Source organism: Hemitrygon akajei, chromosome 21 (genome assembly GCF_048418815.1).
Source record: "Hemitrygon akajei chromosome 21, sHemAka1.3, whole genome shotgun sequence".
Taxonomy (NCBI): domain Eukaryota; kingdom Metazoa; phylum Chordata; class Chondrichthyes; order Myliobatiformes; family Dasyatidae; genus Hemitrygon; species Hemitrygon akajei.
Window position 1 is genome coordinate 21,725,047 of NC_133144.1, and position 27,045 is coordinate 21,752,091.

The 27,045-nt window shown below is 43.8% G+C and overlaps 1 protein-coding gene and 1 non-coding gene across 11 annotated transcripts in view; one reads left to right on the forward strand and one right to left on the reverse strand.

Moving 5' to 3' along the window:
• The first annotated feature begins 17,226 nt into the window (after positions 1-17,226).
• LOC140714528 (U6 spliceosomal RNA) lies at positions 17,227-17,330 on the forward strand. Its single transcript, XR_012095896.1, has one exon. It is a non-coding gene; the product is annotated as a U6 spliceosomal RNA (small nuclear RNA).
• Positions 17,331-20,960: 3,630 nt separating this feature from the next.
• Positions 20,961-27,045, reverse strand: part of slc28a1 (solute carrier family 28 member 1) — a 97,746-nt gene continuing 91,661 nt past the window's right edge. For all 10 annotated transcript variants that reach the window (XM_073024996.1, XM_073024989.1, XM_073024988.1 and 7 more), the window contains 3 exons: positions 24,538-24,636; positions 23,820-23,931; positions 20,961-21,605 (listed from right to left, as the gene is read on the reverse strand). In XM_073024996.1, coding sequence (XP_072881097.1) covers positions 21,476-21,605; positions 23,820-23,931; positions 24,538-24,636 — 341 coding nt within the window. In that variant the 3' untranslated portion in view covers positions 20,961-21,475. The remainder of the gene's footprint in view (positions 21,606-23,819; positions 23,932-24,537; positions 24,637-27,045) is intronic.

Genomic DNA, 27,045 nt, shown 5'->3' on the forward strand with positions numbered 1-27,045 from the left:
CCATTCAGGGCCCCAGACAGTCTTTCCAGGTGAGGTGACACTTCACCTGTGAGTCGGCTGGTGTGGTATTCTGCGTCCGGTGCTCCCGGTGTGGCCTTTTATATATTGGTGAGACCCGACGCAGACTGGGAGACCGTTTTGCTGAACACCTTCACTCTGTCTGCCAGAGAAAGCAGGATCTCCCAGTGGCCACACATTTTAATTTCACGTCCCATTCCCATTCTGATATGTCTATCCATGGCCTCCTCTACTGTCAAGATGAAGCCACACTCAGGTTGGAGAAACAACACCTTATATTCTGTCTGGGTAGCCTCCAACCTGATGGCATGAACATTAACTTCTCTAACTTCCGTTAATGCCCCTCCTCCCCTTCTTACCCCATCCCTGATATATTTAGTTTTACCCCTCCCCTTTCTTTTCTCTCTTTCTGCCCATCACTCTGCCTGTTTTCCATCTCCCTCAGGTGCTCCCCTCCTCCTTTCTTTCTCCCTAGGTCTCCCGTCCCATGATCCTTTCCCTTCTCCAGCTCTGTATCCCTTTTGCCCATCACCTTTCTGGCTCTCAGCTTCACCCCACCCCCTCCGGTCTTCTCCTATCATTTTGCATTTCCCCCTCCCCCCACTACTTTCAAATCTCTTACTATTTTTCCTTTCAGTTAGTCCTGACGAAGGGCCTCGGCCCGAAACGTCGACAGTGCTTCCCCTTATAGATGCTGCCTGGCCTGCTGTGTTCCACCAGCATTTTGTGTGTGTGACCTAATTCTGCTCTATGTCTTATGGTGTAAAATAGATGCATTCTCTTCAAAGATCTAGAGGGTTTGTACTCAGCGTTATGGATACTAAAATTAATTGCAGATTTCAATTTCCTGATGTGCCTTGGAACATGGACTTACATCCCCACAATTATTAATCCAGACTATAGGTCACTAGAACCTTAATTCTTTTTTACTCTCTTTCTGTGGCTGATGGGATCGAGGTTATTATAAGCCATCTTTATAACAAAGTTAAGTGTAGAAGAATTGCGGTCAAGTTTGGGTACACATATGGTCCTAAGCATTGAGGGGTTAAGAGGAGTAATTTAGATATGATCAGAAAGGCACTTCCTGAAGAGATTGTGCAGGCAAATTCAATGGGAACTTTCAATTGTGAAATCTGTGAGTCTGATGGAGGAGCAGGAGAGTGGGACCAGTGAGTGATTACTGCTGATCCAGCACACAAAGGTTCTTCTAAATAGTACGATTCTCTGACACAGTATTAATTCTAGTTATTGCACCAAAGCCATAATTCAATAGCAGTGACACACTGGAGAGGAATTATTCACCTTGACATCTTGTTCTCACACTTGTCTTATTACAACTTGACCTTATAATAATGGCCTATTTAGATAACAAGGTGAGCCTGATTAATCACTCACACACAGGTATGGGATGATTCTTGCCTTGTTCAGTAATCTTTGACATTATACTGTGTGAGGGTGGGGATACAAGCTTCAGATTTCTCCAGTTAATTATCTAATAACACTTTGTTTATTGCATGTCCAATGCTCTTTGCCCTTCAGTTAGATACTTAGCTCCATGTGGCACATACTGGTAACTGAAGAGCCCTCATTGGACTTCAGAGCCCTCAAGATGGATATAATTGCAATAACAATTTAAAGGTGAACAATAATTACCCATTTGCACTAATTGCCCTGTTGTGATGGCAGAGGCCAACAATTGGCTGAGAGCAGCTAACAAATTAGTTTGGAGTGTAAAGTAGTGTCACTGTTCTGAAAACACTTACTATTACAGGTGAAGCAAGCTCCAGCGAAATGCTCACTTGTTATAATGAGTCGTTTTCCTAGAAATTGAATTGCACGGTGCTGTATTTTTCAGCTTTACGTAACCAAATGAGAACTTACTCTGGAGTGAAATGTGCCATGGCCATTTCCAAAGGAACAGTTGCCAGCCAGTGAGCCACAGTGGCATGGTTTGAGGTCACCAATTGGTCGGTGATTGGTGGTGGGCTCCATTGGTGAGTCAGGTTGGTGACTGACTGTGGTGGGTTCCAGACTTGCGAGGTAATCGCCAGGTGGAGTGGGGCTAGGGTGGAGCTGGACATTGTTGATCGGTGGGTGGGGGAGATGTTGTGGATTAGACAATTGTGGGGTAGAAGTCACTCATAGTGAGAGGCTGTGGGTATGGAGAGGGCAGAAGGAAAGTAGCATAAATGGCATCACCATAGACTTACACATTTCCATATAAGGACAATGGAGATCATTTTGACTGATTGCATCACAGTCTGGTATGGAGCAAAGGATTACAGGATGCTTCAGAAGATTGTAGACATCATGTGTGCAGTTCTTCCTATCAATAAGGACATGTTCAAAAGGCAGGGCCTCAAGAAGACATCCAGGACATGTACTCTTCTCATTACCACCTACAGGAAGGAGATACAGGAGTCTGAAGACCCACACTCAACAAATCTCTCACAACTTCCTATGTGTCATCAGATTTCTGAACAGTCCAAGAACACCACCATATTATTCTTTTATATTGCACTTTTTTTGTTTTTGTAATTTGTAGTAACTTAATGTCTTTCCAAATTATTCATCACTGCCTGTAAGGAGTTTGTACATTCTCCCTGTGACCACGTGGGTTTTCTCCGGGTGCTCCGGTTTCCTCCCACAGTCTGATGAAGTACCATTTGGTAGGTTAATTGGTCATTGTAAATTCCCCTATGATCAGGCTAGGGATAAATCAGGGGGTTGCTGGGCAGTGCGGTTTGAAATACCAGAAGGGCCTCTACTCAGCACTGTAGCTCAATCAATAAAGCAATAGTTAGAAAGATCTGATTCTGATTGATCTTGTGGTTGATGCAGGCAAGGCCAGCGTTTAGCGCCCATCCGTGATTGCCGTTGAGAAGCTGATGGTGAGCAATCTTCCTGAGCCAGGGCTCTGAGATTTCCGAATCAAGGTGTCACTGTAATGTAGCGGTTAGCGTGATATTATAGTTCAGGTTGTTGGAGTTTGGAGTTCAATCCCAGTGTCCAGAAGACCTTAAGACATGAGGGCAGAATTAGGCCATTCAGCTCATTGAGTCTGAACATTCCATCATTGCTGATCCTGGATCCATAGAACATTACAGCACAGAAACAGGCCTTTTGGCCCTTCTTGGCTGTGCCAAACCATTTTTCTGCCTAGTCCCATCTACTGCTCATCCATGTACCTGTCCAAGTTTTTCTTAAATGTTAAAAGTGAGCCCGCATTTACCACTTCATCTGGCAGCTCATTCCACACTCCCACCACTCTCTGTGTGAAGAAGCCCCCACCTCCAATTTTCCCACTCAACGCCATTCACCTGCCTTCTTGCCATACCTTTCATGTCCTAACTGATCAGGAAATTTCCACTTTAAATATACGCACGGACTTGGCCTCACTGCAGTCTCTGGCAGAGCATTCCACAGATTTACTACTCTCCGGCTAGAAAAATTCCTCCTTACCTCTGTTCTTAAAGGCTGCCCACCCCCCAGTTTTGAGGCTGTGCCCTCTAGTTCTGGATACCCCCACTATAGGAAACATTTTCTCCACATCTACCCTATCTAGTCCTTCAATGTTCATAAGTTTCAATGAGAACCCTTGCATTCTTCTGAATTCCAGTGAGTACAGGCACAAAGCTGCCAAACGCTCCTCATATGTTAACCCCTTCATTCCTGGAATCATCCTCGTGAACCTCTTCTGGACTCTCTCCAATGACAACACATCCTTTCTGAGATATGGGGCCCAAAACTGTTGACAATACTCCCAAGTTCAGCCTGACGAGTGTCTTATAAAGTCTCAGCATTATCTCCTTGCTTTTATATTCTATTCCTCTTGAAATAAATGCCAAAATTGCATTTGCCTTCTTTACCACTGACTTAACTATCAAATAACCTTCTGGGAGTCTTTAGGGAGTCTCCTAAGTCTCTCTTCACCTCTGATATTTGAACCTTATCCCCATTTAGATAATAGACTGCACTATTGTTCCTCCTACTAAAATGCATTATCAAATATTTCCCAACACTGTATTTCACCTGCCACTTTTTTGCCCATTCTTCCAATTTGTCTTAAGTCCTGCTGCAATCGCATTGCTTCCTCAGCACTACCCACCTCTCCACTTATCTGTGTATCATCCATAAACTTTGCCACAAAGCCATCAATTCCATTATACAAATCATTGACAAACAATGTGAAAGGTAATGGTCCCAATACTGACCCCTGAGGAACACCACTAGTCACTGGACCAACCAGAATAGGCCCCCATTATTCCCACTTGCTGCCTCCTGCCTGTCAGCCATTCCTCTATCCATGCCAGTAACTAGAGTAAACTCTAGGATTTTATCTTGTTAAGTAGCCTCATGGAGACACATTATCAGGTACCTTCTGAAAATCTACGTGACATCCACTGCCTGTTCTTTGTCCACCACGCTTGTTACTTCCTTGAAGAATTCTAACAGATTTGTCAGGTAAGATTCCCCTTCACAGGAAACCATGGTGACTTTGACTTACTTTATTCGTCTCCAAGTACCCTGGAACGTTATTCTTAATAATGCACTCTTAACACTTGCTCAACCACTGAGGTTAGGCTAGCTGGCCTATAATTTCTTTTGCTTTCCTGTTTTTTTAAAGAGTGGAGTGACATTTGCAATCTTCCAGTCCTTCGGGACTATGCCAGAATCAAGTGATTCTTGAAGGATCATGACGAATGCATCCATTTTCTCTTCATCAATCTCTCTCAGGACTTTAGGATGTAGTCCATCTGATCCAAGTGACTTATTCACCTTAAACATTTGAGTTTGCCTAGTACTTTTCCCTTGGTAATACTAAAGACATCACGCCTGACAGTCACTGACATCTGGCGCACTGCTAGTATCTTCCACAGTGAACACTGATGCAAAATACTTATTAAGTTCATGTGTCATTTCTCTGTCCCCCATTACCACCACACCAGCATCATTTTCCAGTGGTCCAATATCAACTCTCACCTCCCTTTTACTCTTTATATAACTGAAAAAAAAACTTCTAGTATTCTGCTTTATATTATCGGCTAGTTTGCCCTCACCATTCATCGTATCCTTTTTTAATAGCTTTTTTAGTTGTCTTTTGTTGGATTTTAAAAGCTTCCCAATCATTCAACTTCCCACTCAGTTTCATAACCTTATATGCCTTTTCTTTGGTTTTTATGTAATCCTTAACTTCACTTATCACCCCTGGGGGAGTCTCTCTCTATCACACACATGCAAACAGAACAGGTATCTTTCACTCACACAGCACAGGTAACACTTAGACCAGGGGTGTCAAATTCATTTTAGGTCACGGGCCGGATTGAGCAAAATGCAGCTTCATGCGGGCCGGATCAGTCGGACGCGTGCGAATGCAGCTTTCGTTGCCTCCGTTTTTTCAGCCTGCTCTCATGTGTCTCAGTCTCTGCTATAACTACAAAGTGTTTCACTTTACAAATTCCGTTCCTTATGAAGAAGACTGCCGAATAAACACTAAAAACCCTGAAAACCTGGTACCTGAATAAACTCAGCATTAGCCATATCATACGCCATAGGCGCTTCGATTACTGGGGCCAGCTTTAATAGTAATTAGATATTATCTCGCGGGCCAAAGATAATTCCACCGCGGGCCTTGAGTTTGACATATATGGCCTACCCCTACCATTTGAGAACAACTTCTCTGGGTCATATCTATCCTGCACCTTGTGAGCTATTCCCGGAAACTTCAACCATCTCTGCTCTGTCATCATCCCTGCCAGTGTCCTCCAATCCACCCAGGCAAGCCTCTCAAGCCTCAAATTCCCTTTAGTCCTTTGTAATACTGATACACGTGACTTACGTTTCTCCCTCTCATATTATGATCACTGCCTCCTAAAGGTTCCTTTACATTAGGCTTCCTAATAAGATCTGGGTGTTATTACACAAACACCCAATTGAAGATAGCTTTTCCCTGAGCAGGCTCATGCACAAGCTGTTCTAAAGAGAACATCTCATAGGCATTAAACAAACTCCCTCTCTTGCAATCCAACACCGACCTGATTTTTTCCAATCTCCTTGCATATTGAAGTCCTCCATTACAGTTGTGTCATTATCCTTATCACGTCTGTTCCAGCTCCCTTTGCATTCTCAACCCCACATCTTGGCTGCTATTTGGAGGCCTATATATGCTTCCCATAATTGTTTCTTTTTTACCCTTGCAGTTTCTTAACTCCACCTACAAAGATTCAACATTCTCTGACCCTGTGTCACCTCTTTCTAAATATATAATTTCATCTCTTACCAACAGAGCCACACCACCGCCTATGCCTTCCTGCCTGTCCTTTCGATACAAAGTATGTCCTTTGATGTTATGCTCCTGACTGTGATGTCCATAACATCATACCGACCTAACTGTAATTGCGCCACGAGTTCATCCATCTTATTCTGAAAGTTACGCGCATTTAAACATGGCACTTTCAGACCTGCATTCTTCACCCTTTCGAATTTTGCCTTGTGGTACAATTTAACTCTTTGCTCTGTTTGCATTTGTAGCCAGTCATTGGCTTGTCCTTCCTTACAATCATCTTACACCCATCATCTACTTGTAAACCCGCTGGCCCATCCTCAGCTCTGTCATACTGGCTCCCATCCCATCCCCCTGCCATATTAGTTTAAACCACTCCCAACAGCTCTAGTAAACCCGCCCTTAAGAATTTTGGTCTGCTTAGATTCAGGTGCAAACCATCCCTTTTCTGCAGACCACACCTGCCCCAGAAGAGGTCCCAGTTATCCAGAAATCTGAATCCCTGCCCCCGCTCCAATTCTTCAGACACACATTTATCTGCCACTTCACTCTATTCCTATCCTCACTGTTGCATGGCACGGGCAGCAATCCTGAGATTACTACCCTTGAGTTCCTACTTCTCAGCTTCCTTCCTAACTCCCTGCATTCTGCTTTCAGGACCCCCTCCCCTTTCCTACCTATGTCGTTGGTACCAATATGTACCATGACTTCTGGCTGCCCACCCTCCCTTCTCAGGATATTGCAGACACATTCAGAAACACCGCAGACCCTGGCACCTGGGAGGCAAATCACCATCCATGTTTCTTTATTTATGTCTGCAGAATCACCTGTCTGTCCCTCTGACTATAGAGTCACATGTCTGTCCCGCTGACTATAGATCACATGTCTGTCCCTCTGACTATAGTCACATGTCTGTCCCGCTGACTATAGAGTCACATGTCTGTCCCACTGACTATAGAGTCACATGTCTGTCCCGCTGACTATAGAATCATCTGTCTGTCCCTCTGACTATAGTCACATGTCTGTCCCACTGACTATAGAGTCACATGTCTGTCCCTCTGACTATAGTCACATGTCTGTCCCACTGACTATAGAGTCACATGTCTGTCCCTCTGACTATAGTCACATGTCTGTCCCACTGACTATAGAGTCACATGTCTGTCCCGCTGACTATAGAGTCACATGTCTGTCCCTCTGACTATAGTCACATGTCTGTTCCACTGACTATAGAGTCACATGTCTGTCCCTCTGACTATAGTCACATGTCTGTCCCACTGACTATAGAGTCACATGTCTGTCCCTCTGACTATAGTCACATGTCTGTCCCGCTGATTATAGAGTCACATGTCTGTCCCTCTGACTATAGAATCACCTGTCTGTCCCTCTGACTATAGTCACATGTCTGTCCCTCTGACTATAGTCACGTCTGTCCCGCTGACTATAGAGTCACATGTCTGTCCCTCTGACTATAGAGTCACATGTCTGTCCCGCTGACTATAGAATCACCTGTCTGTCCCTCTGACTATAGAGTCACATGTCTGTCCCTCTGACTATAGTCACATGTCTGTCCCTCTGACTATAGAATCACCTGTCTGTCCCTCTGACTATAGTCACATGTCTGTCCCGCTGACTATAGAGTCACATGTCTGTCCCTCTGACTATAGTCACATGTCTGTCCCGCTGACTATAGAGTCACATGTCTGTCCCTCTGACTATAGTCACATGTCTGTCCCGCTGACTATAGAATCACCTGTCTGTCCCGCTGACTATAGAGTCACATGTCTGTCCCTCTGACTATAGTCACATGTCTGTCCCGCTGACTATAGAGTCACATGTCTGTCCCTCTGACTATAGTCACATGTCTGTCCCGCTGACTATAGAGTCACATGTCTGTCCCTCTGACTATAGTCACATGTCTGTCCCGCTGACTATAGAGTCACATGTCTGTCCCTCTGACTATAGTCACATGTCTGTCCCTCTGACTATAGAGTCACATGTCTGTCCCGCTGACTATAGAGTCACATGTCTGTCCCTCTGACTATAGTCACATGTCTGTCCCGCTGACTATAGAGTCACATGTCTGTCCCTCTGACTATAGTCACATGTCTGTCCCACTGACTATAGAGTCACATGTCTGTCCCTCTGACTATAGTCACATGTCTGTCCCGCTGATTATAGAGTCACATGTCTGTCCCTCTGACTATAGTCACATGTCTGTCCCGCTGACTATAGAGTCACATGTCTGTCCCTCTGACTATAGAATCACCTGTCTGTCCTGCTGACTATAGAGTCCCATGTCTGTCCCGCTGACTATCTGACTATCACTGCTGCCATCCTCTTCTGAGCCACAGAGCCAGCCTCAGTGCCAGAGGCATGGCCTCTGTAAGGAGTCTCTGTATGCCTTCCCCATGGAATGCCTGAGTTTTCCCCAGCTGCTCTGGCTTCCTCCCACAGTCCAAAGATGTACCGGGTAGGCAAATTGGTGATTGTAAATTGTCCTGTGATAAGGTTAGGGTTAAATTGAGGTTATCAGGGGTTGCTGGGTGCCACAGCTCAAAGTGGGAGATGGGGCAATCCCTCTGTGTATACAATCCCGGAATGCTCTTGGCCAGTGAGGTGCAGGATTTGGGCCCAGTGATGCTAAAGGACCAGTGATAAATTTCTATGTCAGGATGACATGTGCCTCAGAAGGAAAGCAATAGTCAGTGGTGTTCCCGCCCATCTGCTTCTCTTGTTAATTCTGGTGGAAGAGATCATGGGTTTGGGAAGTGGGCAGTTAAGTGACAGCAAAGCATTTTGTAGATAATGCACACTGCAGGCACCATTCACTGGTGGTAGAGGAGGAAGTGGGTGCTCAGGATGACAGGTGGAGTGTTAACCAGGTGGGCTGCTTCCCTCTTGATGTTGTTGAAGGGCACTGCTCCAGGCAAATGCAGGCCATTCCACAACAACCCTACCTCCTGCATGGTGGAGACAATTTGAGGAGTTGGGCAGGTGAGTGAGGTTATAGTATTATTCAGCATTGAAACAGGCCCTTTGGCCCAGCTTGACAATGTCAACCAATTATCTTACCTAAGTCATCTCTCTTGCCTGCGTTTGTCCCATATTGTTCTAAACCTTTACTATTCATATTTCTGTCCAAATTTCAGAATCAGAATCAAGTCCAATATCACTGGCACTGGTTGTGAAATTTGTTGACTTAGCAGCAGCAGTATAATGATAATGTAGAGAAAAACTGAATGATAGTGTGTGTATAAAATAGCTAAATTAAATAAGTAGTGCAAAAGAAAGTAGGGAGGTAGTGTTCATGGGTTCAATGTCCATTCAGAGGGGAAGAAGTTGTTCCTGAATCATTGAGTGTGTGCCTTCAGGCTTCTGTTCCTCCTTCCTGATGGGCATGTCCTGGATGATGGATGCCGCCCTTTTGAGGCACCACTCTTTGATCATGTCTGGATACTACAGAGGCTAGTACCCACGATGGAGCTGACTTACAACCCTCTGAAGCTTACTTTGAGCCTGTGCAGTAGCACCCACCTCCCCATACCAGACAGTGGTGCAGCCACTCAGAATGCTGTCCATGGTACAACTGTAGAAATTTGTGATTGTTTAGGTGACAAACCAAATCTCCTCAGACTCCCAATGAATATGACCACTTCTTGTCTTCTTTATAACTGCATCAATAGGTTGGGCCCATAAATGTGGTAGCCTTAACAGCCTCTACCGTTTCATCTGTCTGTTCGCTCTACATACACATTTTCCTCTTTGGGGAAATAATTGCCCCTCAGGTCCTCTTTAACATTTTCCCCTCTTGCCTTAAACCTATGCCTTCCAGTTTTAAGCTCCTCTACGATGGGAAACGACTATGGCCATCCTCTTTATTAATGCCCCTCGTGTTTGCTATATAGAGGCTACCACTCAGCCTCCTACACGCCAGGAAAAAAGCCTTGGGCCTATCCAGTCATTCTTTATAACTCAAGACGTCCTGTCCCAGTAACATCCTTGGAAATAAATGAAGAACAACAATGCTCCTTTTGTGAGGTACAGTGCAAAATTTGATTCCTATTGACCAGGTTTCCTTCAAGGAATTCTCAACATCATTCTTGGTCAAATATTTCAAAGGCAGCTACATGAGCCTTACCCAAGGAATTAAAGTAATTTGCCACAGATCTGGAGCCAAGTGGTCATGGCAAAAACTAATCTGAACAGTCCCATGCAAGTTATTAACAAGTATGTTCAAATCGGGAGCATTATGCAAACCTATTTATTGACTGATGTTGAGAATGAACTTGTAGGGTTGTTGTTAGTTCAATTGGATTTGCCCTTTCTCTTGTTGGCAGGACATACCTGAACAATCTTCCACACAGTTGGTAGGTGCCAGTCAGTTGATGACATTGCACACATGGTGGAACACTTGGGGAGAGATGTTAGTTCTGAGCACAAGCCTTCAGCATTACAATGGGGATGTCGTTTGGTCCCACAGTCTTTGTTGCACCCAATCCTTTCAGCAGCTTCTCAACAATTTGTGAAGTGAATGAAATTTAGCTTATGTAATGAGAGAGTACGGGGCAGCACGGTATCATCGTGGTAGGCACAACGCTTTACTGCATAAGCAACCCGGATTCAATTCCCGACACTGACTGTAAGGAGTTTGTATGTTCTCCCTGTGACTGTGTGGGTTTTCTCTGGTGCTCCGGTTTCTTCCCACATTCCAAGGACGTACTTGTTGGTAGATTATCTGATCATTGTAAATTGTCCCATGATTAGACTGGTGGTAAATTGGTGGGTTGCTGTGTGGTGTGGCTCAAAGGGCAGGAAGGGCCAAAACCATGCTGCATTTCAATCAATCAATAAAGACTACAGATGGAAGCTTTCATTGCACTTGAGGCTAAAGGTAATTATAAGTACTTGAAATTTATCAGTTGTGTGCTATAGCTGAGGAAATATTAACAATTCTATTGATTGTTCAAGGCAACCAAAATAATCTGCTTTAAAATCCAATAATGATTAACTACATATTGTGATTAATTCTCTTTAAAATTTAATTGTCAATATGATCTTTTATTGACTGAAAATTCTAGTGAAATACGAGGGGTGATTGATAAGTTCGTGGTCTAAGGTAGAAGGAGTCAATTTTAGAAAACCTAGCACATTTATTTCTCAACATAGTCTGATCCTACATTTACACACTTAGTCCAGTGGTCATGGAGCATACAGATCCTGGACCTCCAGAAGGTGTCCGCAGCAGAGGTGATTGATAAGTTTGTGGCCTATGGTAGAAGAAGATGAGTTATACAGCTCTCGTTACATGCACATGCAGGTCAACTCTTTGAGTGATGATGCAGAAAGTTCGAAGTTAATAACTCATCTCCTTCTGCCTTAGGACACAAACTTATCAATCACCCCTAATGAGTTATTAACTGATGAGTTAGTAACTTCAAACTTGGCACTCAACGTCAGTAAGACGAAAGAGCTGACTGTGGGCTTCAGGAAGGGTAAGATGAAGGAACACATACAATCCTCATAGAGGGATCAGAAGTAAAGAGAGTGAGCAGCTTCAAGTTCCTGGGTGTCAAGATTTCAGAGGATCTAACCCGGTCCTAGCATATCAATGTAGTTATAAAGAAGGCAAGACACCGGCTATACTTTATCAGGAGTTTGAAGAGATTTGGCATGTCAACACATACACTCAAAAACTTCTATAGTTGTACCGTGGAAAGCATTCTGACAGGCTGCATCACTGTCTGGTCTGGAGGGGCTACTGCACAGGACCAAAAGAAGCTGCAGAAGGTTGTAAATCTAGTCAGCTCCACCTTGGGCACTAGTCTACAAAGTACCCAGGTCATCTTTAGGGAGTGGTGTTTCAGAAAGGTGGCGTCCATTATTAAGGACCTCTAGCACCCAGGGCATGCCCTTTTCTCACTGTTACCATCAGGGAGGAGGTACAGAAGCCTGAAGGCACACACTCAGCGATTCAGGAACAGCTTCTTCCCCTCTGCCATCCGATTCCTAAATGGACAAATGGACATTGAAGCTTTAAACACTACCTCACTTTTTTGTAATATATAGTATTTCTGTTTTTGCATGATTTTTAAATCTATTCAATACGTGAAATTGATTTACTTATTTATTTATTATTTTAAAATTTTTTATTTATTATTATTTTTCGCTCTCTGCTAGATTATGTATTGCTTTGAACTGCTGATGCTAAGTTAACAAATTTCAAGTCACATGCCGGTGATAATAAACCTGATTCTGATTTTTTTTCCACATTTGGACTGCAGTTCTATTGAGGCCGGAGTTAAGGGTTTCTGATAAACTGAACAGAACATTGGTAAATAGATTTTGGGTGTGTGGACTAGTTTATAGCAGTGTTGATGATATATTTCATTGCTTTCACAATCATTGATTATGGTGTATCTGACTCAGGATCAATAAAGTACTTATTATTATTATAGCTTGGAGATGCTGTCGAGTGGCATTTTTCACATTGTTTATATGCCTGCTGATGTTATGCCTCTTACTACATGGGAATATTACCTTTGGCACAACTAGCCCATGTCAACTAAGATTCCATCTAAGCCCCATGTGCCCATTCCTCTTCATGCATTTGTCCAAGTACCTTTTAAATGTTGTTAATGTGTCTGCTTCAACCACTTCCCCTGACAGGACGTACCACCCTCTATGTGAAAAAGTTGCCTCTCAGGCTCTTATTAAATCACCCTAAACACACGTTGTGCATTCTTTATTCCCCAACCCTGGGTAAAAGACTCTGCATTCACCCCATCTTTTCACTTCATGATTTTCTGCACCTCTAAAAGATCATCCATTACCCTCCAGTGAATGAGGTGCCAACCTGATCACCTCTCTTCATAACTCAGTTCCTTGAGTTCTGGCAACAACTTTGTAAATCTCATGTGCACTCTTTCCACTGAATGACATCTTTCCTATAGCAGGGTGGCCCAAACCTGAACACTACATTCCAAATGTGGCCTCACCATCATCTCGCACAACTGCAACCTATCACCCAAGCTTCAATGTTCAGAATCCTGACTGACGTAGGCCTGCATGCCAAAAGCATTCTTCACTATCCTATGTACCTAGATGCCACTTTTGAGGAATCATACACTTGTCCTCCTGGGTCTTTCTGTTCCACAACACTCCCCATTAATGAAATTCTTATCCTCATTAGTATTCCCAAAATACAACACCTCATGTTTATCTAAATTAAACTCCATTTGCCATTCCTTGGCCCACTTACCAGTGGATCAAGATCCCACTGCTATTCCTGATAACTGTCTTTATCACCACCTATTGTAATGCCATCTGCAAGCTTACTAATTATGCCTTTTATAGTCTCATCCAAATCATTGATGTACCAAATAGCGATGTGCCTAGCACTGACCCCTGGAACACACAACTAGTCACAGGCTTCCAGTCCAAATTCAACCCTCCACCATTGCCCTCTGTTTCCTAACATTAAGCCAATTGTGTATCCAATTAGTTCTCCCTGAATCCCATGTGATCTAACTTTCCAAAGCAGCCTACTATGAGGAACCTTATCAAAGGTCTTAATGAAGTCTGCATAGACTACATCTACTACTCTGCCCCCATCGACCTTCTTGGTTACATGTTCAATAAACTCAGTTGAATTTGATCTCTTGTGGACAAAACCATGCTGGCTATTCTTAAGCAATCCCTATCTTTCCAAATTAATGTATATCTTATCTGTCAGAATTCCCTATGATAGGTTACCTTCCACAGATGGTTGGGTTTTTGGCCTAGAGTTTCCAGACTTACCTATGCAGCCCTCCTTAAGTAAAGGCCCAACATTTAGCCATTCTCCAGTTTTCTGGCACAACACCTATTGCTAACAATGACGGATACATTTCAACCAGGGCTCCCACAATTTCTTTTCCAGTTTCTCACAATTTTCTTGGGTCCTGTAGTTTTTCATACCTTCATATGTTTTATGACATCCAGTACTTCCCCTGCTGTAATATGGCCTGCACCCATTAACTACCTTAAGTTCTGATGTCTCATGTCTTACTCAGCAGAAAAAGCAGAGGAGAAGTAGTCACTGAGGACCTTGCCCATCTCCTGCTCATAGCTGGAACACTGAGTCATCAGCCAAGGGAAAACAGCCGGTGAAAAGTCAAGTGGAGCACTCCGTGCCGAAGAGGCTGATTTCAGCTCACATTTGTGTAGCAGAGTGTTAACCAGTAACTGGAGTCACTTGCGAGTTGTGCTAACATCAGAGAGCACTGCCTCCAACTTCCACAATCAGTTTTCCTCCCTTTTGACAGGTGTTCAAAGATTTCATGCGGCACATTCCTGGAAACTCCTTTTTTGATTATTTTGCGGATAAAAGCTAAAAGCAATTTCTGTGAGAAACTGATGGTTGTGTAATGCACATTGCTGGGTGGCTGGGCCTCCAGGACTGTTCTGGAGTCTCTTGTGAGAAAGATTTGCTCCGGCAGATTTAAGGGTTCTTTGTTGATTTGTTCATTTAATTTTTTTCACTTATCGTATAAGCAAATTCTGATGGGGAAAAGGACTGTTGAATTGAAGTCGAGAAACCGATCAGTTGATAAAGTTGCCCCTGGAGAGAGAGGGTCAGGTTGGTGGGGCGAGGGGCGGTGAGCTTTTTTGGCAAAAATAGATGTAGGGAGCAGGTGATGTAATAAAATATCCAGAAATTGATGCATCTTGAAATGGCAGCTTGACGTCTCTGGGGCACAAGTGAACAATACGCCTCGCATCATTAAAATGGAGACTCAAGCTACTGCAGGTGCTGGAGTCTGGCGACACAGGAGATGGTTTATTCCAAATCTTTTTAAACATTTCTTGATCGATGGGACACCAGCTGTTTTGGTGTAAGTGACAATGAAGCTAAAATTCCACATTTCTCTTCCAATGCATCAGTCATCACTGTTACAACAATATCCAATTGCCCCCATTTGTAGCTTTGCTGAGGACATTAGATGCACCCAGATTTCAGCAGGTAAGGCTTCAGTGGCAGGCTGATGGAGAATATCGCCAGAACGTCACCATTGTACAGGAGATGTTTTCTAACTTAGGTTTGGCTGACATCTGCCAGAAAGTTCCCTCACCAGTCAAGTTTGGAGACTGGACGGAATAAAGGAATTGGAATTAACTATGAGCTCATCAGTTGTATTATGGAACCATCTTCCCCCTCACTGCATGTGCCTGGAGAAATAATCGCTCTTTTATAGAAGGATATTTCAGTTCTGATTATTTGTCTGTTTGTAAACAGAACTTGTCACCAAAGTTGGAAGAGTTCTACTGGTTCACATAAACTTTATGGCTGCTTCTTGTACTATTTTGAACATACCCGTGGTGAACTACACATACCTGTCTGGACACGCCCCCTGCTGACTGCTCCTGTGGCTCCTCCCACAGACCCCGGTATAAAGGCGATTGGAGACACAGCCCCGGCCTCAGTCTCCAGGATGTAGCGTGGTGGTCATTTGCTGCTTGTTCTTTCTTCCAGCCAATAAAAGCCGATATCTTGCGTCACGTCTCTGAGTTATTGATAGTGCCTCACGTGGCTGTATTATTTACAAACATACTAGGTGTGGCTCAGTGGATAAAAATCTGACTCAGAGTCTGAAGGTTGTGGTTGAAGTGTCACTCCTGGGTTTTGAGCACGTAATCTACTCCAGGACATTAATAAGAGAGCACTCACTTGACAGAGCACCCTAAGCTGTTATTCCCTTCCCTCATTCTGGTTTGTACCCCCTTCCTTTCCTGTCCTGCTGAAGGGTCTCAGCGCAAAACATCGACTGTTTATTCCCCTCCTTAGACGCTGCCTGACCTACTGAGTTCCTCCAGCATTCTGTGTGTGCTGCTCTGGATTTCCAGCACCTGCAGATCCCTGTGTCTGTGTTCTTCTGAAACCCGCCTGCATGAGTCAAGGATTCTCAGATGATATTTAAGCCTGAACCATGGTCAGATTATTTGGCAAAGTCAATAGCTACAACAAGGAGTGCATTTGTCCAGAATTAAATCTGTTAGACCTCCATGTGCAGATTAATTGATGGATTTGAGCAGCAGACAGTCCTAAGGAAAAATCCTATAAAAGCATAATACCATGGCTGCTCTCTGGGAGGAAAAGGAGTGATAAAATGCTGGGATCAGTGGTACTGGAGGCTTGAAGTTTAGATTTTGAAGGAAGGACAATGAATTTGGCAGAAAGCAGGATGTAAAACAATAGGAGTAGGTGTGCCCACAAACTTCTACCATTGAATGTGTGAACAGCAGAGGGTTGTAGACTCAGGCAACTCCCCCACCCTCGAGGGAGGTCTTCAGAAAGTAGTGCCTCAAGAAGGCGGCATCCAGCAGTAAGGACCCTCACCAATCATGGCATGCCTTCTTTACATGACTATCCATCAGAGAGGAGATACAGGAGCATGGAGACATATGCTGAATGTTTTACGAACAGGTTCTTGACCCCTGCCATCAGATTTCCAAACAGTCCTTGAACCCATGAACGTTACCTTGTTATTCCTCTTATGTGTAATTTATTTTTTATTATAACTTACAGAATTTTTTAAGCACAAGACAGTATATTTCACATCTGTCAGTGATAATAAACCTGATTCTGAATATTCACACCAACTAGCTTTCCTTCCCTATTCATACATCCTGTTTTGTAACTTCCAAGTCTCAAGCTTAAGTATGTTGAATGCACGAGTAGCTATCTGGGTGGAGAATTCTGAGGACTCACCTACTGTTAGGAAGGATAAACTTACTATGACAATGGATGCAACTTTTTGAATGAGAAGGGGATATCCCTGCTTTGCATGAGTTATAAATGTTCTTATGGACTTAATATGGTATTTAACAACTGACATCACACCTTCATACTTGGGTCAGGCTTTCGGTCCTGCCGAGTGTTCTGGAGCATGCTCATCAGCACATGAACTGAAATTGGAACGATAACCAAGAAGATGAGCATGGAGCCCTGCATGAGGATGACATGGGAATCAGTGACAAAGGCACAACCAGTGTTGTGTGAATCCTAACCATCAGCTTTGAGCTTCTGCATGTTCACTGCATGAACTCAGTCAGAGGGAATGAAGGGTATGGGAGCCCTAGTTCCCAATTGATGAGCTAAAACCAGAAGTATTACTGCTCCTCTGAATACTAAATGTAGAATATTCATCCTGAATAAAAGACGCAGGGTTATTCCACCCCAGCTAAAAACAAACTTGGCATCTCTCCTTTGACCTTCACTAACTTGTATTGAGGGACCACAGAAAGCATCCTGTCTGGATGCCTGTGACTACTAGAAACTGCAGAGGACACAGCTCAGCACATGGCAGAAACCAGCCTCTCCCCTCCATGGGTTCTGCCTGCACCTCTCAACTGCCTCAGTAAAGCAGCCAGCACAGTCTAAGACCCCACCGACTCTGAACGTTCTCACCCTCCCCCCCATCAGGCAGAAGATAGAAGAGCCCGGAAGCATTTGCCACGAGGCTCAAGGGCAGTTTCAATGCCACTGTGAAAAGACTGCTGTAAAAACACTCACAGTATAAGATGGATTCCTGACCTCACAATCTTCCTTGATATGGCCTTCCACATTATTGTTTGCCTGCACTGCCCTTTTGCTGTGACTTGTTTTTGCATTTTATTATCACTTTCCATTTACTGCCTGCACTGATGTAATGAAATGATCTATATGGGTTGCATACAAAACAATTATTCTCAATAAATGTGACAATAATGAAAGCGCCATGGTTTTCAAGGGATATTAGAAACTTGGTTCGAAAAAAGAGGGATGTCTACAATAGATATAGGCAGCATGGAGTAAAGGAATTGCTCGAGGAATATAAAGAATGTAAAAGGAAATTTAAGAAAGAGATTAGAAAAGCTAAAAGAAGTTACGAGTTTGGTTTGGCAAATAAGGTGGAAGTAAATCCGAAAGGCTTCTACAGTTATATTAAAAGCAAGAGGATAGTGAGGGATAAAATTGGTCCCTTAGAGAATCAGGGTGATCAGCTATGTGTGGAGCCGAGGGAGATGGGAGAGATTTTGAACGATTTCTTCTCTTCGGTATTCACTAAGGAGAAGGATATTGAATGGTGTAAGGTGTGGGAAACAAGTAAGGAAGTTATGGAACCTATGACAATTAAAGAGGTGGAAGTACTGGCGCTTTTAAGAAATTTAAAAGTGGATAAATCTCCGGGTCCTGACCGGATATTCCCCAGGACCTTGAGGGAAGTTTGTGTGGAGATAGCAGGAGCTCTGACGGAGATCTTTCAGATGTCATTAGAAACGGGGATTGTGCCGGAGGATTGGCGTATTGCTCATGTGGTTCCATTGTTTAAAAAGGGTTCTAGAAGTAAGCCTGGCAATTATAGACCTGTCAGTTTGACATCAGTGGTGGGTAAATTAATGGAAAGTATTCTTAGAGATAGTATTTATAATTATCTGGATAGACAGGATCTGATTAGGAGTAGCCAGCATGGATTTGTGCGTGGAAGGTCATGTTTGACAAACCTTATTGAATTTTTTGAAGTAGTTACGAGGAATGTTGACGAGGGTAAGGCAGTGGATGTAGTCTATATGGACTTCAGCAAGGCCTTTGACGAAGTTCCACATGGAAGGTTAGTTAAGAAGGTTCAGTCGTTAGGTATTAATGCTGGAGTAATAAAATGGATTCAACAGTGGCTAGATGGGAGATGCCAGAGAGTAGTGGTGGATAATTGTTTATCGGGATGGAGGCCGGTGACTAGCGGGGTGCCTCAGGGATCTGTTTTGGGCCCAATGTTGTTTGTAATATACATAAATGATCTGGATGATGGGGTGGTAAATTGGATTAGTAAGTATGCTGATGATACTAAGGTAGGAGGTGTTGTGGATAATGAGGTGGGTTTTCAAAGCTTGCAGGGAGATTTATGCCAGTTAGAAGAATGGGCTGAACGTTGGCAGATGGAGTTTAATGCTGAGAAGTGTGAGGTTCTACATTTTGGCAGGAATAATCCAAATAGAACATACAGTGTAAATGGTAGGGCATTGAGGAATGCAGTGGAACAGAGAGATCTAGGAATAACAGAGCATAGTTCCCTGAAGGTGGAGTCTCATGTAGATAGGGTGGTGAAGAAGGCTTTTGGAACGCTGGCCTTTATAAATCAGAGCATTGAGTACAGAAGTTGGGATGTAATGTTAAAATTGTACAAGGCATTGGTAAGGCCAAATTTGGAATATTGTGTACAGTTCTGGTCACCGAATTATAGGAAAGATATCAATAAATTAGAGAGAGTGCAGAGACGATTTACTAGGATGTTACCTGGGTTTCAGCACTTAAGTTACAGAGAAAGGTTGAACAAGTTAGGTCTCTATTCATTGGAGCGTAGAAGGTTGAGGGGGGATTTGATCGAGGTATTTAAAATGTTGAGAGGGATAGATAGAGTTGACGTGAATAGGCTGTTTCCATTGAGAGTAGGGGAGATTCAAACGAGAGGACATGATTTGAGAGTTGGGGGCAAAAGTTTAAGGGAAACAAGAGGGGGTATTTCTTTACTCAGAGAGTGATAGCTGTGTGGAATGAGCTTCCTGTAGAAGTAGTAGAGGCCAGTTCAGTTGTGTCATTTAAGGTAAAATTGGATAGGTATATGGACAGGAAAGGAGTGGAGGATTATGGGCTGAGTGCGGGTAGGTGGGAATAGGTGTGATTAAGAGTTCGGCACGGACTAGGAGGGCCGGAATGGCCTGTTTCCGTGCTGTGATTGTTATATGGTTATAATTAACCAGTTCAGCCCAAAGCCTCTATGTATTTCCTCAATCCCTTGCTGGCATTAGACACTTCAAGCTTCTTCTGTAGATTTTTGTGAATATTTACCAATAACACAATACGATTTCTTTGCATCAGAGCAATGATCACCATTCAAAAAGTACTGTACTTCAAGCCTTTTCATTAGACTTGAAATGATAAGGGCAAACAACCATCCGGATAATAAAACATTCTTACAGGGTGGAAGAATAGGAGGTTATAAGTTCCAATTCAAAGCTGCCCCATCCACTCAGTGGCCCCATTATTAGGTACACCTGTACACCTGCTTGTTAATGCAAATATCTGATCAGCCAATCATGTGGCAGCAACTGAATTCACATAAGCATGCAGGAATGGTCAAGAGGCTCAGTTTTTGTTTGGACCGAACTTCTCACTGGGAAAGAAATGTGATCTAAGTGACTTTGATTGTGAAATGATTGTTGGTACCAAACAGGGTGGTTTGAGTATCTCAGAAATGGCTGACCTGCTGAGATTTTCACGCTCAACAGTCTATAGAGTTTACGGAGAATGGTGCAAAAAACAGGAAAAAAAAACATCCAGTGAGTGGCAGTACTGTAGGCAAAAACACTTTTGTTGATGAGAGAGGTCAGAGGAGAATGGCCAGATTGGTTCATGCTGACAGTAACTCAAATAACCACACATTACAACAGTGGTGTGCAGAAGAGCATCTCTGAAAGCACAACATGTCAATCCTTGAAGTGGATAGGCTGCAAGCAGCAGGAGACCACCAACGTACACTCAGTGGCCATTTTATTAGTTTGAGGAGTATGTAATAAAGTACCACTGTGTAGATGTCATTATTTTTCTAAATGTTTGAAGAGGGGAAAAAAATACAGCTTGAAAGAATTTAGCAAATCACATTTAATGTTCTTGTACAATAAACAGAAATGACCAAGGCAGTAAGCGTTCCTCCTCCAGATCATCTGCTTGTGCTTCAACGGGAATGATCATGTGGAAGTCGCGATTCCCACCGTTCTTCACTGTCACCATGTCAATCACATATTTACCAGTGGCACAGCCCATTGGTCGTTAGCAATAATGTCGCTACCACAAACTGTAGTTAATTTCAATATGATTTTTCACTCCCTTCCTCCCACCACATGGCTAAATACTCGGAACATGGTCACACTGTGATGATTTTGCAGTATAAGTCAAGTTTGTTACACATAGGGAATAAAGGGAAGTGTTCTACAAATTGCATGTCTGTGGACACAATTAATTCATACAACAGCGTGTACATGACAAAGCCAGCAACTCCATACCTTGTTCTGTGGACAATTGATTGGGGTAATCTCCATCTTTATAATAACATGATGACTAGACACAGCAAATTAAAAAAAAATCTATTTACAAATTTGTTAGAAGTATTGTTTACATGGTGCACTGTTGTTATAGAGACTGCAGCAGCTTTGGAAGAAAGAATAACTCTGAGTGACATTTGACCACTGTCCTTCAAAAACAAAGGTTTCATTTCCAGTGACCACCACACTGTGGAAAGAAATGGTAATGGGATGGAATTAGTTCCGACAGATAATGTTGTAATGACAAATCAGATCACAAAGAATTATAGACCAACACATGAATAAACCAGCTTTCTAACCCCACACAATATTAACTCGTCGTTTAGGTAGAAACAATGATCTTCCTTTGATCAAGGTTTCTTTCTGCCATGTAATATTTAAATGGTCAGGTTATTTGTGGTGTTCAATAGGAATCAGGTTTTTGTTCTGGGTGCATTGGGAGATGTGCAAAACTGTAAATCTCGGGTTCTTGAAATTGCTCACAATGATGCAAAAAGAATGCACCAAAAAAAGGCTGTATTGGGAGATGGCTGTCTGCATGGGACATAACGAACTGATCTAGATACCCACCCACAGGCTGAGTTAAATGAGGAGGGAATGGAGATGAGTTCGTCGGCACTGGGTTTGGGTGTTTCGGTCTGCATTCTTATCACACTTTTAATTTTTTAGCACTTAACTTTTTTATACTGAGACCATATTTCAAGAACCATGTCTGTTTTGGTTCATTCAAATGGAAGGAGTTGGAGATCTGCTAGAAGATGTGTGAAAGGGTGGGTTCAGCGAGTCATGTATCTTAAAAACAGCCATACATTAAATATTAAAGACCACTGGTGTGTGAGATTTTTTCCAGGTAAGCTCCCCCTGGGGAGTGTTGGATAATGAGTTACTGCCACACCTTCTTGGCTTTCTTTCCCAATTGTTTGTGACTGAAGAGAATGTTAGTTCCATAGACAGACTAGAGAGCACTAGGTAACCTCCCTGTCAACCCAGCTCGGCGACCGCACTGCTGAAAATGACTGGGATTTATTTTTTGCCTGTTATCTTTGTGTAACTATCTACCACTCTCTGAAACATCTACAAAAGTCAAATCCTCCTGTTTGCCTCTTTCCATTCCCCAAGGGCCCTGGCATTCCCTGCAGTCCTGCCTTATCTAAAACATCTGATGGGCTGTGAGAAAGAGCACTTTGCTGTTTAGGCTCAAGGGCTCGAGCTGAGCAAATAACTGCTTGTAGCCGGCTTCCAGAGTAAACTTCCTGCTGAACTGGAAGGATAACTAAGAAGGGGGTACAACATAAAAACAAGCCTATCCAGTCTGAACCACGGTTTATGCTCCTCTTAAGCCTCCTTCCTGTGTTTCTTTGAATCCATCAGCATAGTGATGTGGCACTTCACCTGTCAAAGGTCAGGGCCATCTACTGTACCCGGGGGTCCCTCTGAGGCTTTGCTACCTCAACGAGACTCAATATAAATTGAGGAACCGCTTCACCGAGCACCTTCGCTTCATTTGCCACAGAAGGAGGGATTTCCCGGTCACCGCCCATTTCATTTGACTTCCCATTTCCTTTCTGACATGTCAACACATGGCCTCCTCCATGATGAAGCCACACTCAGGCTGGAGGAGCGACCTCTCATATGTTCCATCTCGGTTCATGAAGCTAGGTGAAGGGGAGACGGGTGCGTGGGTTTCACCCACCTGATGGCACGAACATCAATTTCTCTAACCAACAGTAGTTTCTCCCCCTTCCCACCCCCTCTCTTTTACCATTCCACATTCTGGTTCCCCTCTCAGCCCTTCTCCTCGCCAGCCCATCACCTCCCTCTGGTGCCCCTCTTCATTCCCTTTCTCCTGTGCTCTACTTTTCTCTCTCACCAGATTTATTCTTCTTCAGCTTTTGACCTCTTCCACCTATCATCTCCCAACTTCTTGCTTCACCCCTCCCCCACACAGACACCATCCCCCTCACCTGGTTGCACCTATCACGTGCCAGCTTGCATTCCTCAACCTTCCCCTCCTTCTTATTCTGGCATTTTCCCTCTTTCTTTCCTGTCCTGATGAAAGGTCTCACACAAAACGTCAACTGCTTAGTCCACTGAATAGATGCTGCCTGACTTCCTGAGTTCTTTCAGAATTTTGTGTAAGTATAGCCTCATATTCCCTTGAATGGATCCATGCCATTTCCAACATGACTGAGTTTCATTGTCTCCTCACTTGGTGTAAGCAGTTTCTTCTGAGTTCTATAATGGATTTCAAGTTGACTATTTTACATTGATGTTCTTTCAAAGTGGTCTTTGCCAAAGACATTGAAAAGCAGTGTTGAATGGGTATTTGCTTTGCTTTGATTTGATATATCCATCTGCACACCTCTGGCCACTTTCCGCTCTAAGCAGCAATGGAACTCACCTTCCAAAGAGATTCTGACAGCAGTCTTGGAGGCTCGAACTTGTCCCATTAAAGGAGCTGCTATTGAGGTAACTTATGCAGTCCAAAATCTCCCTGGGCACAAACAAAATCCCTAAAACACAGAAAGTAAAGATGAATCGTGCACCAAAAAGGTAATCAGTTTTAACTCAGTTTTTTTCTCTCCACAGATGCTGCCTGACTTTCTGGTTATTTCCAATAATCTCTTTTAATTCAGGTTTCTGGTAAATTGTTCTTTCTATTTCCAGCATGATTTTTTTCTTTCTCAGAGTCTTCAATCTGAAACATCAGCTGTTTGTCTCCCCATATTTGTTACGTGGCCTTTTGAGTGTCTCCACCATTTTTATCCTGGCTTTTGTCTTTTCCCTCTCTTCTGTCCCCCATTCCCCTCTCGCTCTATTTACACATTTCAGACAGATCAGCTGTGATTAACAAACCTCCACAACCCTCCCACTCACCCCATCGCTTGACCTTCTTGCTCTCCACCTGCCTACCCTCCAACTTAAAGCAGGTTTGACTTCCATCTGTATTTCCATCTAGCTCTGATGAAAGGTCCTCGACCCAAAACCACTTTTGACTCCACAGATGCTGCCCATCCTGTATAGTATCTTTAGCATTCTGTCCTTCCTGTGAAATTTGATTTTCATTCCTTCTGTTTTGCAGAGTGGGGATAGACTTGTGGAAGTTCATGGCTGAGTACCTGCAACACATGCATTCACCAGCGAGGTGACGAACCCGGTGATGAGAGCTCGGATAACGACCTCCGCAAAGTCACTCCTGCGGTTTGGGGCCATAGCAGCTGCAGAGGGCAGGACAAGGGGACGGTGGAGAGAGCGTGTGTAGAACATGTGAACTTGGCATAATTACAGCACATTATAGATTTCTTAGTGATTTTTAAAGAATGAGCCTCTGGTAATTAGATAATCAGTTTTAGTTGTTTCTTTGAGGGATAAATATTGGCCAGGATATGAAAAGAACACTCTGTCTTTTTAAACAGTGCAAGGGGTCTTTTCCATTCAGCTAAGAGGACAGAAAGAGTCTTGGCTCATATTCTGTCTGCATAGCCTCCAACCTGAAGGGATGAACATCGATTTCTCTAACTTCTAGTAATTTCTCTCCCCTCCCTCCTTCCTTCTTCTTCCTTGCCCCATGCTGGATACCCACTCACCCCTTCTCTTCACTTCACCTGCCTTCTGCTTCTCCTCCTTCCCTTTCTTCCACGGTCCACTGTCCTCTCCTATTAGATTTCTCTTCTTCAGCCTTTTACCTTTTCCACCTGTCCCCTCCTTGCTTCCTACTTTATTCCCCCTCCTTCACCCACCCATCTCCCCTTCACCCGCTTTGGCCTATCACCTGCTAACTTGCGCTCCTACCCCTCTCCCCACCTTCTTGTTCTGGCTTCTTCCCCCTTCCTTTCCAGTCCGGACGAGGAGTCGTGGCCTGAAATAGTGACTGCTTTTTCCCCTCCATAGATGCTCCTGACCTGCTGAGTTCCTCCATTATTTTACGTGTATTGCTTTATTTAAAGTATCATCCAGAAAACATCTCTGACAAGGTCTCGACCTGAGATGTCAAATGTTCATTTCCCTCCATAGATGCTTCCTGACCTGCTGAGTTCTTCCTGGTACTTTGTGTTGTTATGATACCAGCTCCCTCCTTTGCGAGAATCGCAAGAGCCCTAGTGAAGGGGGGGGGGGGGGTCAATGACCCAAGCGAGAGAGAGAGACGTGCTGAATAGACACAGGAAATGGGAGAGAGAGGGAGACGTGCTGAATAGACACAGGAAATGGGAGAGAGAGGGAGACGTGCTGAATAGACACAGGAAATGGGAGAGAGAGGGAGACGTGCTGAATAGACAGGAAATGGGAGAGAGAGGGAGACGTGCTGAATAGACACAGGAAATGGGAGAGAGAGGGAGACGTGCTGAATAGACAGGAAATGGGAGAGAGAGAGAGACGTGCTGAATAGACACAGGAAATGGGAGAGAGAGAGAGACGTGCTGAATAGACACAGGAAATGGGAGAGAGAGGGAGACGTGCTGAATAGACACAGGAAATGGGAGAGGGAGACGTGCTGAATAGACACAGGAAATGGGAGAGAGAGAGAGAGACGTGCTGAATAGAGACAGACACAGGAAATGGGAGAGAGAGAGAGACGTGCTGAATAGAGACAGACACAGGAAATGGGAGAGAGAGAGAGACGTGCTGAATAGAGACAGACACAGGAAATGGGAGAGAGAGGGAGACGTGCTGAATACCACGTTCCACCAGGAAGCAGAATAAAGCGACCCTGACCATTGTCTCATGAAGACCACGTGTAAAGCCCTCGGGCAAAGTGGGCTGGTTGAGAGAGAGATTGACACCTGCGATCCCGTGAGGAAGTATAAAGGAGGGTCTGGGGGGGGGGGGGACCCCTTTAGACGCACCAAGGAGACACGATAGCGATCCCGTCGTAGCGGGAAGCCATTTTAAAGGAAGCCACATGCGTTAGATTCCGAATCGGGAGTCTGTGGCTGGAATCACGGACAATCGCTTTTAACTAACAACAGGAAAGCCTGCTCTCCTGATTCCACAGCTTTGCTTCGTAAGGACCTGGGCAAGTGTTCCTTTTCTCACCAATCTCTCTCTCTCTCTCTCCAACACGGGAAACTCAGCGGTTCCCAGAAGGCTGAAGCCCGCCGACTTTTTGAATGACTGTTATATTTTTTCAAATGGACAAGATATTATCCCCTAGACAACGATAGAGCTTATTTCTGATTGATCATTACTATACCTGCGCTTTAGATTGAGTATTGACGACTTATGGTATTTAAATGTTTGTATTAACCTTCCTTTTTGTGCCCCTTTATGAATAAAAATGTTTAAAAATGGTACCATCAGACTTCAGTGGACCTCTCTATCTTTGCTGGTAAGTGATCCAGTTACGGGATACGTAACAGTGTGTTGCTCCAAATTCCTCTTGTGTCCCCACTCTCACAGCATAGTGTGACCTTGGCACTCTTTATAAGAATCTTTTTTTTTGGAGCAAGGCCACCACTTATTGTACATCTCTACTTGCCACCGAGAAAGATAGCTACTTTCTCGAACCACTGCAGTCCTTCTGGTGTTGTTAAGGAGAGCATTTCAGGATTTAGACCTAGTGGCAAAGAATGGCCAACAATATATTTCCAAGTGACGATGTTGTATGACTTGTAGGGCAACCCACAAGT